The sequence below is a fragment of the Pungitius pungitius genome, chromosome 15 (genome assembly GCF_949316345.1).
Source record: "Pungitius pungitius chromosome 15, fPunPun2.1, whole genome shotgun sequence".
Classification (NCBI taxonomy): Eukaryota; Metazoa; Chordata; class Actinopteri; order Perciformes; family Gasterosteidae; genus Pungitius; species Pungitius pungitius.
Window position 1 is genome coordinate 14536786 of NC_084914.1, and position 14861 is coordinate 14551646.

At 41.9% G+C, this 14861-nt stretch overlaps 1 protein-coding gene across 1 annotated transcript; it reads right to left on the reverse strand.

The window, feature by feature from the left end:
• Positions 1-6291: 6291 nt before the first annotated feature.
• On the reverse strand, positions 6292-11627 carry LOC119209875 (nucleolar protein 9). The gene is made up of 12 exons (XM_037459489.2): positions 11511-11627; positions 10641-10915; positions 9913-10149; positions 9597-9809; positions 9305-9412; positions 8844-8985; positions 8562-8754; positions 8325-8465; positions 8070-8189; positions 7719-7931; positions 6616-6721; positions 6292-6511 (listed from the first exon to the last, which is right to left on the reverse strand). Exons 2-12 carry the CDS (start codon positions 10864-10866, stop codon positions 6357-6359), a joined length of 1854 nt encoding a protein of 617 aa, XP_037315386.1. The 5' UTR covers positions 10867-10915; positions 11511-11627; the 3' UTR covers positions 6292-6356.
• Between the last annotated feature and the right edge of the window lie 3234 nt (positions 11628-14861).

Consider the following 14861-nt stretch of genomic DNA (forward strand, 5'->3'; position numbering starts at 1 on the left):
GTTACACAAAGGAGATTGAAGTGATGAAAGCGCTTGCATTTGTGGTATTATGAATCGAGTGTTGTCAAAATTACCGGCAATGTTTGTTTCCCTCAGAAGCTGATAGAAAACCAAACTTAAAGAGAGTCAATATTGGGTTTCCATTCAACTGCTGGCTATGAACACAACTCCAAATGAGGGATAGTTTTGCTTTCTGCATCGACAAAAAACCCTTTTAAATGAAGTGGATAAAGAAATTGGATACAGATACAGTACTGTGTTGTGTAAGTCAAAGTGGTGTATAATATGTGAGTGATGAATACAACTGGTGATGATCTATTAGGAATTTGGGTTCCAAATGGGTAGCAGTTGATTGGCCTTTTCTTCTTTACACAATGAACCAAATAAGCATTTCTAAAAAAAAAAAGACGTGGCGCAAATGAACAGACCTCTGTCAGCTTGCCCTCCGTCTGCTCCACCCTAGTTCTAGCAGGTGTGAATATGTGCCTCGGGAGAAGAAGCAGGAACACGGTTCCCTGCAGGCAATCACATGTGATCGCATCAGAAGGCTGTGGCTTTCAGCTTGTGCTGCTGGTACAGTAACTATCTGGAGTGGATAAATGGGAGGTTTCTTGAGAGGACGGCAAAGAGGCAGAGGGGTTGAGGAGAGAGACAGAGGGAGAAAGAGATGGGTTGGAGAAATGCTTTGAGGAGCAATGGTTGCTGGGAGACTGTTGTCAAGGATACGAGGAGTCCTAGAGTCCTTTGGCATCTCAAATGTCCTACATTTATGTTGGTTTTCCAACATAATGTTTTTACTCCCCCCCCCCCCCCCCCCCCCCTGCAGTTGAATGAGAGATAAGGATGACAATAAACTGAACAGTTCAGACTAGCTCGGTTTTACGCAGGATTGCAGGACAGAAAATGACCCATGAAGGATTTCACCACCCTTAAACAGATGATAGCATACATTTGACGGCTGGAATCAGAGACGGGAACGGGGACAATATGATACCATTTCTTTTTGTGACACCCTATTAGTACCTCAAATCGTGACAAGAAATCCTCCCTCTCCCACTGTCTCTCCGCGGCTGACTCACTCCGTCTGCATTTACTGGGGGGTTTCGAGCTAAAGAATACTTGTTGTGAGCAGCGAAGACAGAGGGAGCTCAAGTGACAGTGAAAGCCTGTCGAACTTACGAAGAAATACTATTTTCAGAGAGCACTGTGCATTACTAATGAGATGCAAATTTCCCCGAGGTGTGGGTGTAGGCACGTTCTTAGCTTATATTGGAAATGGTCTGTATATGTGGGGAGAAAGCAGGCAGGATAGAGAGGGGAGGCCAGACGTTAGGCGGCAATTAAGGCTGAATTCCCTGGGGATTTTACGTGATTTGTTTTCTAGGGCCGATGGTCTCATTGAAACCCAGAGGTCATTGTTCTTGGGCTTTGTCTCCCGAGAGCGCAGACTTACCATGCACGGAGCTATAATAACCCAACAACAAAAGGGAGCGGGAGTGAGGGAAAGATAAGGCCAAGTGGTTGCTATAGCAGGTGGGGATAAGGGCACAAATCTAGCTTATTATGGGCTGCTGAACGCCTCATGCAATGTGCCCCTTGTCTCCGGTAATGTAGATTAATAGCAGGTCAAAAGGAGAGAGCAAACCGTGTCTTTGCAAAATATGGCAAAGTATAACCAGATGCGGCACGAGATTAGTAGGGAAAGAAAAGGGAGGGAGGGAAAACAGCGAGTCTAGCTCTGTACGAAGGTTAACAAAATCTCTTAATCTCAATAATTAATAACGACAGATAAAGATGATTATTATTATCATATAGTGTCACATATAGGGGCCTGAGGTTTGGCAGCCAACATGTACACCACTTTCTGCCAACGATCCCAACATGACTCATGGTAAATCCTAGATATGTAACAATGCAACATGCCTCATGGTAAATCCTAGATATGTAACAATGCAACATGCCTCATGGTAAATCCTAGATGTGTAACAATGCAACATGCCTCATGGTAAATCCTAGATATGTGTAACAATGCAACATGCCTCATGGTAAATCCTAGATGTGTAACAATGCAACATGCCTCATGGTAAATCCTAGATATGTGTAACAATGCAACATGCCTCATGGTAAATCCTAGATATGTAACAATGCAACATGCCTCATGGTAAATCCTAGATGTGTAACAATGCAACATGCCTCATGGTAAATCCTAGATGTGTAACAATGCAACATGCCTCATGGTAAATCCTAGATGTGTAACAATGCAACATGCCTCATGGTAAATCCTAGATGTGTAACAATGCAACATGCCTCATGGTAAATCCTAGATATGTGTAACAATGCAACATGCCTCATGGTAAATCCTAGATGTGTAACAATGCAACATGCCTCATGGTAAATCCTAGAGATGTGTAACAATGCAACATGCCTCATGGTAAATCCTAGAGATGTGTAACAATGCAACATGCCTCATGGTAAATCCTAGATATGCGTAACAATGCAACATGCCTCATGGTAAATCCTAGATATGTAACAATGCAACATGCCTCATGGTAAATCCTAGAGATGTGTAACAATGCAACATGCCTCATGGTAAATCCTAGATGTGTAACAATGCAACATGCCTCATGGTAAATCCTAGAGATGTGTAACAATGCAACATGCCTCATGGTAAATCCTAGATATGTGTAACAATGCAACATGCCTCATGGTAAATCCTAGATATGTGTAACAATGCAACATGCCTCATGGTAAATCCTAGATGTGTAACAATGCAACATGCCTCATGGTAAATCCTAGATATGTGTAACAATGCAACATGCCTCATGGTAAATCCTAGATGTGTAACAATGCAACATGCCTCATGGTAAATCCTAGATGTGTAACAATGCAACATGCCTCATGGTAAATCCTAGATATGTGTAACAATGCAACATGCCTCATGGTAAATCCTAGATGTGTAACAATGCAACATGCCTCATGGTAAATCCTAGATATGTGTAACAATGCAACATGCCTCATGGTAAATCCTAGAGATATGTAACAATGCAACATGCCTCACGGTAAATCCTAGATGTGTAACAATGCAACATGCCTCATGGTAAATCCTAGATATGTGTAACAATGCAACATACCTCATGGTAAATTCTAGATATGTAACAATGCAACATGCCTCATGGTAAATCCTAGATGTGTAACAATGCAACATACCTCATGGTAAATCCTAGATATGTAACAATGCAACATGCCTCATGGTAAATCCTAGATATGTGTAACAATGCAACATGCCTCATGGTAAATCCTAGAGATATGTAACAATGCAACATGCCTCATGGTAAATCCTAGATATGTAACAATGCAACATGCCTCATGGTAAATCCTAGATATGTGTAACAATGCAACATGCCTCATGGTAAATCCTAGATATGTAACAATGCAACATGCCTCATGGTAAATCCTAGATGTGTAACAATGCAACATGCCTCATGGTAAATCCTAGAGATGTGTAACAATGCAACATACCTCATGGTAAATCCTAGATATGTAACAATGCAACATGCCTCATGGTAAATCCTAGAGATATGTAACAATGCAACATGCCTCATGGTAAATCCTAGATGTGTAACAATGCAACATGCCTCATGGTAAATCCTAGATATGTGTAACAATGCAACATGCCTCATGGTAAATCCTAGATGTGTAACAATGCAACATGCCTCATGGTAAATCCTAGATGTGTAACAATGCAACATGCCTCATGGTAAATCCTAGATATGTGTAACAATGCAACATGCCTCATGGTAAATCCTAGATGTGTAACAATGCAACATACCTCATGGTAAATCCTAGATATGTAACAATGCAACATGCCTCATGGTAAATCCTAGATATGTGTAACAATGCAACATGCCTCATGGTAAATCCTAGAGATATGTAACAATGCAACATGCCTCATGGTAAATCCTAGATATGTAACAATGCAACATGCCTCATGGTAAATCCTAGATATGTGTAACAATGCAACATGCCTCATGGTAAATCCTAGATATGTAACAATGCAACATGCCTCATGGTAAATCCTAGATGTGTAACAATGCAACATGCCTCATGGTAAATCCTAGAGATGTGTAACAATGCAACATACCTCATGGTAAATCCTAGATATGTAACAATGCAACATGCCTCATGGTAAATCCTAGAGATATGTAACAATGCAACATGCCTCATGGTAAATCCTAGATGTGTAACAATGCAACATGCCTCATGGTAAATCCTAGATATGTGTAACAATGCAACATGCCTCATGGTAAATCCTAGATGTGTAACAATGCAACATGCCTCATGGTAAATCCTAGATGTGTAACAATGCAACATGCCTCATGGTAAATCCTAGATATGTGTAACAATGCAACATGCCTCATGGTAAATCCTAGATATGTGTAACAATCCAATGAAGCATCAAGAGAATGAAAATGTTGACACGCCTTTTGAAAACCACTGAGTGTCTGTTACATTAGAGTAGAAGTGATTGAGTGACCACTGGATGAACTTAGGTTAAAGATCATGGTGACCAGCTGAAATTGAATCTGGCTTATATCCCATGGTGCATCACTCAAGATGATTTAATGCATTATGTATCGTACATTCTCCTAATAAGTCTAGATGAGTTCATGTGATTAAAGCATCCCCAAATTAAACACATCTAGCAGATGCCAGCTGAACAGATGAGGGGGAACACGGACTGAGGTGTTTATGGATACATCAACCATTTACATTGTGATGATGTGTGAGAGAAAAGAAATGTTGATTAACGCTCTGCCAGAAATTTGATCGTGACTTTAAAAGCCTTCATGTTTATGAGAAGGGCCACTTTTCACTGTTAATATAATTAAAAATATAATTAAAGCTCTAATTACATAAACTCAGATTTTCTGGAGCGTTTGTTAATGGTGATTGACAGGAGGCCTTATTAATGCATTAATAAGCACGTTATTTGAATCCATCACCAACACTATTCGTCAATGGTGGGCAGGAAACAATTTATTTTCTATTTAAGGAAAGTCATCTTTACAATTTTAAGGCAAATCCTAAGTCAATGGCTCTCCGGCTTCTGTCGTGCTTGTGCAGTGAGCTTGTATATTACTATTCATTCTGACTAGACTGACGGGAGCATTTTGTGATCCAATCCAGAGCCTCCGATTAACATGGTAACTTTCCTTTGCCAAAATGTCTCCTTTCATTCAAAAGGAAAAATTCATCAGTACTCATTGTCGGACTACTGTGCTGGATTTAAGTACAATAGAATGGATTCGACTTTGCTTACAATCTTACAAAGGGAGTAAATATTGATGTTTATTTCTTAAAATAGATCTAAATAATGTAAAGAAACCCCTCTACAATTGGACCACTGGTTGTGTTCTATAACGTTGTTATTAGTACGAGCAGTATGGAGCACTGCACGCCGTGTGCATGGTCAGAACTGAATAAATGAGTATTTATTACCCTGGGGAATGTTGGGTTTGTGGATAAAACCGCCTGACAGCGCAGTTTGTTGCGCCTCGTGCTTCTTCTCCACTGAGAAGCATCAGCCAAGACGAGATGCCTTCCCTTTTCTAATCAATATACACTCAATGTCACCCTCTGTGACTAAGCTAATGCTTCTCACACAGGCCTGCAGATAAAGGCTCATGCTTTATCTTTAAGATCCTAAGAACCACAATGAATTTGTGTCATGGAATTATGAGGTAGCTCAAGGCTCAGGGGAACGGAAGATTTTTTACAAATGTTTAGTATTTGCATGTACTAAAAAACAAATAGATTCTTAAAAGGATACTGTATCAGCTTTGTTATTGTCAGTAATGTCCAGCGGCTTTGCTTTTGGGTCAGTGTTTTCTGAAGTGACTTTGGGTTCACATATTTGAGCTGGTGTTGCTCTAGTTGTTTTAAAGTAGGGCAAACTAGACTCAGTGGATAAATATTACAATGGCACCCCCTAGTGGCCATGCTGTTCCTTACCCCAACAGAACAACTACATCCTTGTACCAAAGAACATATACAGTACATATCATCTAATGATATCTGAAAGCTGCGTGATAAATATCACTACAATTCTGATTCCTATAATTGCAAATATTTAAACCCCCATTTACAACTCTTTATCAATTAGTAAAATAATTATCTTGACATATTTGAAATGCTAAAGTTAAAATACTAAAATAATGATATTCTTAATAATAACGAGGATCCGTGCTCTCTGAGAAAGTAAAAATTTGACACAATTATATATATTTCTTTCAAATCCATGCCGTTTTTATTTTTATCCGATTACATAGCAAAATAATATAAAATATCATAAAAGATTACGCAAGAATGTCACTAAAGAGCTTCCGCTTTTTGGACTCGCCGGCTTGTATTTCCTGCCAGTGGGCTCTTCGGTGGGTGAAGTGGGAGAGGGCAAATTTGGACCACACATGGCGAGCAAACTGATGTGACCTCAGCTGGCTTTCACTCAGCACTGGAAAGGGAGACGGGAAGGGAAGTCATTGACAGCGATGTGAACAATGCAAGAACCGGCTTATTCATCCATACTGTACACGCATGTGGGACGGCTTGTATTACCTAGTTCCTGTGCGATGCCTTGCCTGTGACTGACTGAAGCACTGTTCCATATGGCTTCCAACACACGACTCCCCAACCTGGAGCAGGCCATGGCAGCATACTGGCCCTGAGAGGAGAGAGAGTGATGATCTGTGTCTGATGTTCCACTTCAAACTGTTGAGTTCACAAAAATGTTTTACTTTGACACCAAGATGTCAGCCCCAAAAATATGAAATAATGTAGTTTTGGAAACACCACCAGCCCAAACTGATGATTCAAGGCCAGATGCATCAATGATTCCTTGCTGCAAACCGAACATTTTGCCCCTACATCTCAATGCTTTCTTCATTTTGGAGACCATTGAAAGCTTCCAATTGATATTGTGTGCTGAGAGGAGGGCTGTGTTATCTTCTGCACGTTGTTTAGAAATGTTCTTTTGCGTTGCTTGGTCATAACTAGGGTTGGGTACCAAAAACCGGTTTCCCTACCAGTATATTAGGGCAGCAGATCAGAGCATCAGAGATATTGATGACAAGAAGAAACTGCGGATGCCCGATAGACAAAACCTTTCATCCTCGGGCTGCGAGACTTCTAAATCCATCCTCAAAAAGCGGTTCCAGGTCCACCATGCACCAAATAGATTTGCTTTGTTCTTCTTCATGTGCAGTACAATTGGACAACAAAAGTGCAACCCCCCGTTGGGCTGCACAATGATAATAAACTGAGCATGTAACCCGTCTGGCAGTTCTCTCTCGTCAACCTGTGCCAACATCTGGGCATTATCGTCCCAATGGACAGCTGCTCTGGAGTTTCCAACATACTCGAGTCCGTCTGGCATTAACAAGCAGGCTATTTTCAAAGTCACTAATATGCTTAGGAAGTCATGTCTATTGAGTTTAATTTAATGTTGTAGCTGTTAAATAAACCAAACCCCAAAAGGCAGCCGTGAGGCCTACCACATATTAATGCATTTTCTTGATTGTTTTTTTGTTATTTTCCCATATAAAAAAAGAAATAGAAACAGCTGTACTACACTAAACCTCAGTAGCAGTACATAACAAAGCAACAGGCACTGCCAATAGCTATGATGCTAAATGAATAACATTCTTATAATGCAGTAGTACCTCCAGTCTCTTGAGGATCTTCCCCCTCCCTTTGTCACTCGACGTGGTGATTAGTGCCTGCAGAACATGGCTGCCCGACGGGTCCGAAGCCAGCGTCAGAAGGTCAGCAGGGGTCAGAGTGCGCAGGCTGCTGAGGAGGAGCGAGCGCTCCTTGAACTTGGCGAGTGCCTGGACCAGCCGGGAGCCGTGGTAACAGATGGAGGACAGCGGCACCTACAAATGATCAAGAACACCAGAGCTGTTATGTATCTATTCAACTACATCAATATGCTGCCGGGTGCACTCCGGTTTTAAAGTTTGCTGCAGTTCTGCGCTGAATTTTAAATGATTTGATTCCTCTCTGCGGTTTACCTCCGTCTGTGTGTCCCCCTCCGCTGTGTCAGAGTGGTAGTACACCTCGAAGGTGAGCAGGGACATGAAGAGAGGGAGGCAGCTGACATGTCGCGAGCCGGGCTCAGCACAGTGGAACGCCTGCGAGGAAATACATCAACAAGTTTATCGCCACCCACAAATCAGATGAGAGATAAAGTTAACAAGGGTATTGTCATATTGATTGATTGATTTAGGACCCATGTGGGCCGTAACGCCTCAATTACTGACACTTACACGGAGGAGGCACTGCATCAGGTCTGTCTGTTTCTCTCCGCTTTCTGCACAGCTCTCGGCCAGTTGGACAATCACACCCATGTGACCTGCGGCCAAGATGGATTCAATACCTTGGATCAGCTCATCAAACAACGTCAGGAACTGCAGCGAAAGAGGGAGAGAAAGAAAATGCTCATTGCTTTTGTAAAATCCTGACTTAATCCCAGCAGCGCGTGAAACGGTGACATCATAACCAACCATTTTGTGTTTGGCCGAGGCCGCCGTTAGCCTCTGTATGGGGAAGTTGGCGATGGAATGGAGAGCTAAGTCCACCATCTGACCCTTGAGGTGGTTCTTGTAGAGGTCCCGGAGAAGCGACTTGTCGGATAGCTGTATGATCGTCTCAACGAGGCGACTGGAGGCCGGGTCTTTGAGAAAGACCAGAAGGGGACTGAATGGACCGAAAAGACCAAACCAGCAGTTACATAAGGTGTCAGGGCCAGCCGTCACAGGACGAAAGGGAAAGTGCAGGTGTCTGACCTCACTCCCGGGGCGGCGCTGCGACTCGTCAGGTACTCCGTGGTGCGCCTGAGGAGCTGCTTGCAGAGTTTAGGCCGCTTTCTGTGACACACGGTCAACATGGTCTGGAACACGGCACTGGCCACAGAATCCACCACACTTACTACGGAGGAAAGAGACAAATGGTTAGTTGTTGTTGGCTTTAGTTATTTTATATATTTTATTCGTATGGGTATCCTTCTCTCTAAAAAGAAAAACATTTGCAATTTCACTTTTTGAATGTTTTAAATTCATGGTCACAGCTAAGAGGGAGAATGTGTATATGTGTAATGTATAATGTATAATGTAAACATAAGTAACACTATTTCAGTGTTATGGTAATGCGCCACTAATTTATGTTTTATTTATGTACTGTTATGGAGAGTTCCAGATAATACAATTGAGTATGTAGTAAGAATGGATGCAGATAGTATCTGACTCACAATTAACGTTATCCATCAAAGCCTCGGTCAGGCTTTTCAGCTCGTACCAGAATGACGTGGGAACCTCAAAGTCTGTCAGCTGAGGAACAATGTTGTGTACCTTAGGACCTGCGAATAAAGAATAACACAAGACCACATGATTGCAAATGACAGGCAACAAGCCCCTGAGTGGAAAACAACTCTAAACATCTCGCACAGGGATTATCTCTCAAATAGAGGTAAGGCAAACAATAATTAAGATGGGAGTGGTACAACATCTGGGATGTGGCCCATTGAATTTGTGCATGTGTACCTGGACGAGACTCAGTGCGAGGGGGTCCGATGCAGCCAGCCAACACATGTAAAAGTGTGCGGACCACGTGTGAGCCATGGACATGTTTGATGAACTCTGCAATGTTGTCTCTCACCACCCGACTTAAAGACAACACCTGGGCCTCCAATGCATCACAACCGTCCTTTTCGTCGTCGTCTTCCGTTGTCCCGGGCGTCTCCTTTTGTGACGATTCTAAAACAAATGAAGACAAACTGTCTTTTTAGTCATTCACTCCAAATCATTTTGTTCAACGATGAGCGGTCTACCACTAAGGAATGGCGCATGCAAAACTTACCACTCCACCTGGATATCTGTCTGATGGCACTCTCCACCACGTGGCCGCCGCATTTATCGCATGAAACATTCTTCAATTCGGACCCCGCTGGATCGCCAAGCTCAGCCAGCACCTCCGCCACCTGCTCAGGGCTGCACAGCGGGAGCAGCCGCTGCAGGGTGATACTTCCCGTCTGGTCCTTTGCCACAACCACTGCTTTGCCTTTAACCTCTGTGAGGACATTCGCTACGAACATCTCTACGGAGCAAACAGAAAAAGAGTCATATACATATAAATGTTTGGGTGAAATTATGGAATAAACAGAATGTGACAGTATTGTCACTTATATGAAACAGTGTGTTTATATATATATCTAAGTAAACAGTATAAAGCCACTTCAGATGAATGTCCCATGCTTGTTACTGTATTAGTAACAGAAATGAAAAGGTTGTGTTCATTATTGATTACTCTGCCAGTTCCACTACCAATTTATTTGTTCACATTAGAATATACTGAATGTTAAAACTTGTTGTTTTGTCTTACCGATGAATCAAATATGTTGTTTTGTCTTACCGATGAATCAAATATGTCTAAATAGCGTGATAATACAGATCTGAGTTTCAGGGTTATAAGGGTTACAAACCTCAACAATACACGTTGGTAGAGGATTTTCTTCTACACTCGATGATTGTGTGATGCACATTCACAGCTTTAGTCAGCTTCCAGGGGTGTAGAAAAATCATTCTCACCTCTCTCCTCCTTTTCGTCAAAGCCTTCGCCGAGTCTCTCCCCGACTCGGCGGAAATAGCCCACACTCAGGGCGTCCAGGCGCTTCCTGGCCCCGTCTCCCTGAGAGCCTTCGCCTTCTTCCCCTGCCCTCTTCTTCCTGTCTCCTCCTTCTCCATCGTCACCAGGGTGTCTCCTCTTCTTTCCTTCGCCTTTCTGTCGCTTCCTTTCCTCCGTTTTGGCCAACATGGCATGGACGTAGTGGAAGGCAAAGTGGACCGGATCTTGTCAGAGGATGCTGAATTTGTTCAAACAAAGTCGAAGGATTTTCTGATCAAGTCCACATTCTTCAGATTCACCTAATAGTGTTCACCACTATTACAAATACAAGTATTTTTGGCAACTAGTGCAGTACCCGAACATGCCTGTTCAGAACAAGCCGAACTTCACTGCACCCCTGGTTTCTGACCCGTTTTGCTCTCAATGTTGTTTTCTATATTTCACGGTCTACTGGTGTAACGGAAGTCTAAAAATTAGAAATCATATACAAATACAAAGCGAAATATTTGTGTAACAGCGAGGTGTTCATAACTAACCAATCACGTGTGATTCTTAAGCCAGTGGCTTACCTCGAACATGTTTTGAGCCATGGCATTAACAAGCAGGCTAGGAGGTCATATATTTTGTGAAATATTGTTTATTACCGAAATATTGTATAATTTATAAGACAGTAGCCGCGGAGTCTTGCGAAAGAGATGAACTCGCTCTATATTTTTCGAGTGGACATCTTTGGCAAATTGTTGATTAAAAATATGAATTCATTTTAATTCGTGAAAAATATCAAACGATGAAAACTGAATTTGTGGATCACAACACAATGTATTTTCACTCACGTGTGGGATGTCTGGACCTGCCAGAGACTGCGAGCAAAGGCGCGTATTGATGACGTAGAGTCGCGACTCTTTTTCTTCTTCGACTTGTTTAAAGGGGGTGGACGACTACGGTTAGAGGTGTATTAACGCCCCCTAACATACTGGAGTCTAAGCCAACATTCCCTTTTTATTTAGAAACTAAGAGATAAAATGATCTCGGTGTATTTTTTTCTACATTAATGAGGAATTGAAATGCAATATTCCAACCGACAGTTATTTCTGTGGCTTTACTCTATGAACTTGTGTAACATGGATATACGATATAGAAATGTGCGGATGTTCACTGGACCGGTGCACAGTTCTGAGCTACCTCCAGTAGAACAGGTTAGGGCTAGGCTAGTTAGTTTTAATAGTCCAACCAGTATATTAGGATTTAATTGTTCTGCAGGCCAACACTTCAAATGAAGTATTAGAGACCCTGTTGCTTACAGAGGAGCAAGAGGAGGACCCTCATTCCTGTCTGTCTCATCCCTGGTCCTGTCTGGCAGGATTCTTCCTGGGTCTTTGTCCTTCCTCGAGCCTCTGAGAGTGGATGACAACCAGAGCTCACAAAGCTAGCATCACACAACCGATGAGGTGTGAGGAGGCCCCAGCAATCCACTCAACACACCGAATCGCCTTCAGCTCCAAAATCTCTACACGGGGCCGCTTTCATGTTGTCTTCAGTTATATAATTAAAAAAAAGAATCTATGTGTAAAAGGCTCCTGTGCTATGCCCCACACTTTATCCTCTCTGATGTTGGTTTAACATGCATCTTCAGTAGTTAATTTGCTAAAGGCCAAATAAGCGGATAAACTCCTTCCAGCAAGCAGGTGTGCATTTGTTTAACACTTTTTATTGTAGGACATGCAAACTCCACACACAAACGCCGCTGGGTGGTTTTGAACCTATTTGCTGTGAGTTGACTGGCTACCTAGTGGAAATAGGAAGACTTGGGTTGTGTACTCTTACATCTATCTCACAGATTAATATGATCAATTTTACATTACAAAAAGCCTTAAGATACTGATAAGTCTTCACTGCAAAGATTGTCAGAATTCTTCAAAGTGGAAGTGAAGTGGCTTGGTGTATTTGGATGGTAAAAAAAGTTACTGTCCCTATACTTTAAATTTACATTAAATCACTTCAGTGATCTAAAATCCGACCAGCAGAGGGCAGCATGGTGTCTTTTCTGGTAAAAGGGTCCAATGGCAACCCTCACCCCAAAACCACTTGAGGTCAAACGTGTGGACTTGAGCGAAGGGCTGCCTGAGACTCAATCAAAAAGGAGCAGCGTTGGACGGGTCCTCGCTACTCCTTGCACCTCGGGGCACTGGTTGGCCGTCGGACTAAGTGTTCGCAAGTCGGTGGTTGTTAACCGTATGGAGCACTGCCATCAATGCCGCTTTGCAAACTTTATCTTTGACATTATCATGGTCTTAGGCCTTTTATGTCAACATATGACCAGGAGCTTCTGATGTACCATTAAAAATTAAAGCCTTTCAGAATAGCATACAAGAGCCAATTTCCTTCAATATTTCAATCAGCAGACTACATTTTGTCATTTTCAGATTAGGTTTAAAAGGAAACAATCAATACTTTCATGACCATTCCACTTCAGGTTGATAGTACACATCCCCAAGGTGACACACATGGATAACCAGGACTGATGTTCCATCCCAAAATATCGAAATCTTTTAAAAGGTGTTTTTTTTTAATTGCTCCCTACGCACATAGTTTAATATTTCTTCCGGCAAAATGCAATTTTTAGAGCGCACACTGCGTGGATTTGAAAAGAATCAGGTTTAATCCCTGGGAGGAGTTTGGTCTTTTACAACTCTAATTGAAAATGGCGGAAAATCTAGTTAGGCGCATTTGTATACCATACTTTACCTTTTTGTAGAGCATGTCCAAGAGCACCTGTGTGCCAAATTTCAAGTTGATCAGACATCAGGGGGGGAAACTGGCCTAGTGTGGTCTTTTTTAAATTTCTACTGGGCGCTATAGAGACATTTCTTCATACACAAATGTGAGACCCAACAATTATCACATTTTTTAACAGTCCAGATATCCATGCCAAATTTACCAACTTTTTGAATATGATAAAGGCCCCAGAAAGGCCCTTAGTTTGTGAGAATAATAATAATAATTCCTTGAAATACAATAGGTTCCTCTACGACTAGTCGTAGCGAGGACCCTAATGATGGTCCGTTGCTATTTAAATCCTAAAACCTTAGATTAGGTCAAGAGGGCAAAAAAATCTTAGGTTCCATGACTTCATTTGAGTTGTGAAATAATGACACGTCAGCCCTTTCTGTGGAAGTAACAGGCATTACCCTTCCGCTGGAAAGTGACACACCTTTTCCAACAGTCTATTATTGTGCGTGAAGTTAAAACAATCACAAGTTGATGGAAAGTATTTTATAGTTTAATATTTAACAATTTTCACAAATAAGACTAAACTGTGACTATAACCATTCACTGAGACTACCATTTTATACCATTGCCATTGAATTTACTAGAGATATTCGCATTCCGTCTGGATGAATAACTTGAATTGATACCCTAAACCAAAAACAGATAAAAAAAATTTAAAAAATCAGAAATCCTTTTTTTTCTGACTAAATTTATGAGATTGCATCAGCATTGCCTGTACTTTTGGGTTAGCGACTTACAAATTCAAGTTTAAATCTTTTTAAGACTGTGCAAGTATGAAAATGATGAGGCTTCGCGACGACAATGCATATTGAGGGGGCAAAAGGCTGGTGGGATTAGAAAAACTCTACAACGCCATCATGAATGATTGGATTTGGGTCTGCTCTGTGTAAATTATTCAACGCATTTCACAAGGAAACAAATTTCCTGTCCAAAATGTGAACTTTAATAGGTCACACAGAGGAGGAAGTGAGCACCAGATGCTCAGAGGTTTCGTTTCAAACGGCGAGAGCAGTGCGCTCCACAGAGGGGGGCCACAGATGAGAAATCGCCTTTTTTCAAAAGCGGAGCTTCTGTCAGCTTTGTCTGTTTGAGGGCATCTCCAGAAATACTGCAGCCCCCTGCCCAGCAAGCTTTGAATGAACACGGCAACCGCATTTCATCACACCACCCTGACACACATGGAAAGGGTTGACGTCACAGGGCATGAGCGGTGCTGAATCACAGCACTCAGAGCCCCGGCAGCTGGTCCCGTTGGGAAATATTCCACTCGTGGTTATTGTAGGAGAAAGCGAAAGGTCAAACCATTCCTTGAATTCAATATGAACATTCAATATGTCTTCATTCAACGTATGCTTATGGATCTATTTCTCTTATGTTTGTTGGGGTCTCGTTGA

Coding starts and splice junctions, on each gene's coding strand:
- LOC119209875 (XM_037459489.2), bottom strand. CDS start 10,866: ATGTTGGCCAAAACGGAGGAAAGGAAGCGACAGAAAGGCGAAGGAAAG. Junction 9,810..9,912: donor ACAGATATCCAGGTGGAGTG/GTAAGTTTTGCA, acceptor CATTTGTTTTAG/AATCGTCACAAAAGGAGACG. Junction 8,986..9,304: donor TTTGATGGATAACGTTAATT/GTGAGTCAGATA, acceptor TTTCCTCCGTAG/TAAGTGTGGTGGATTCTGTG.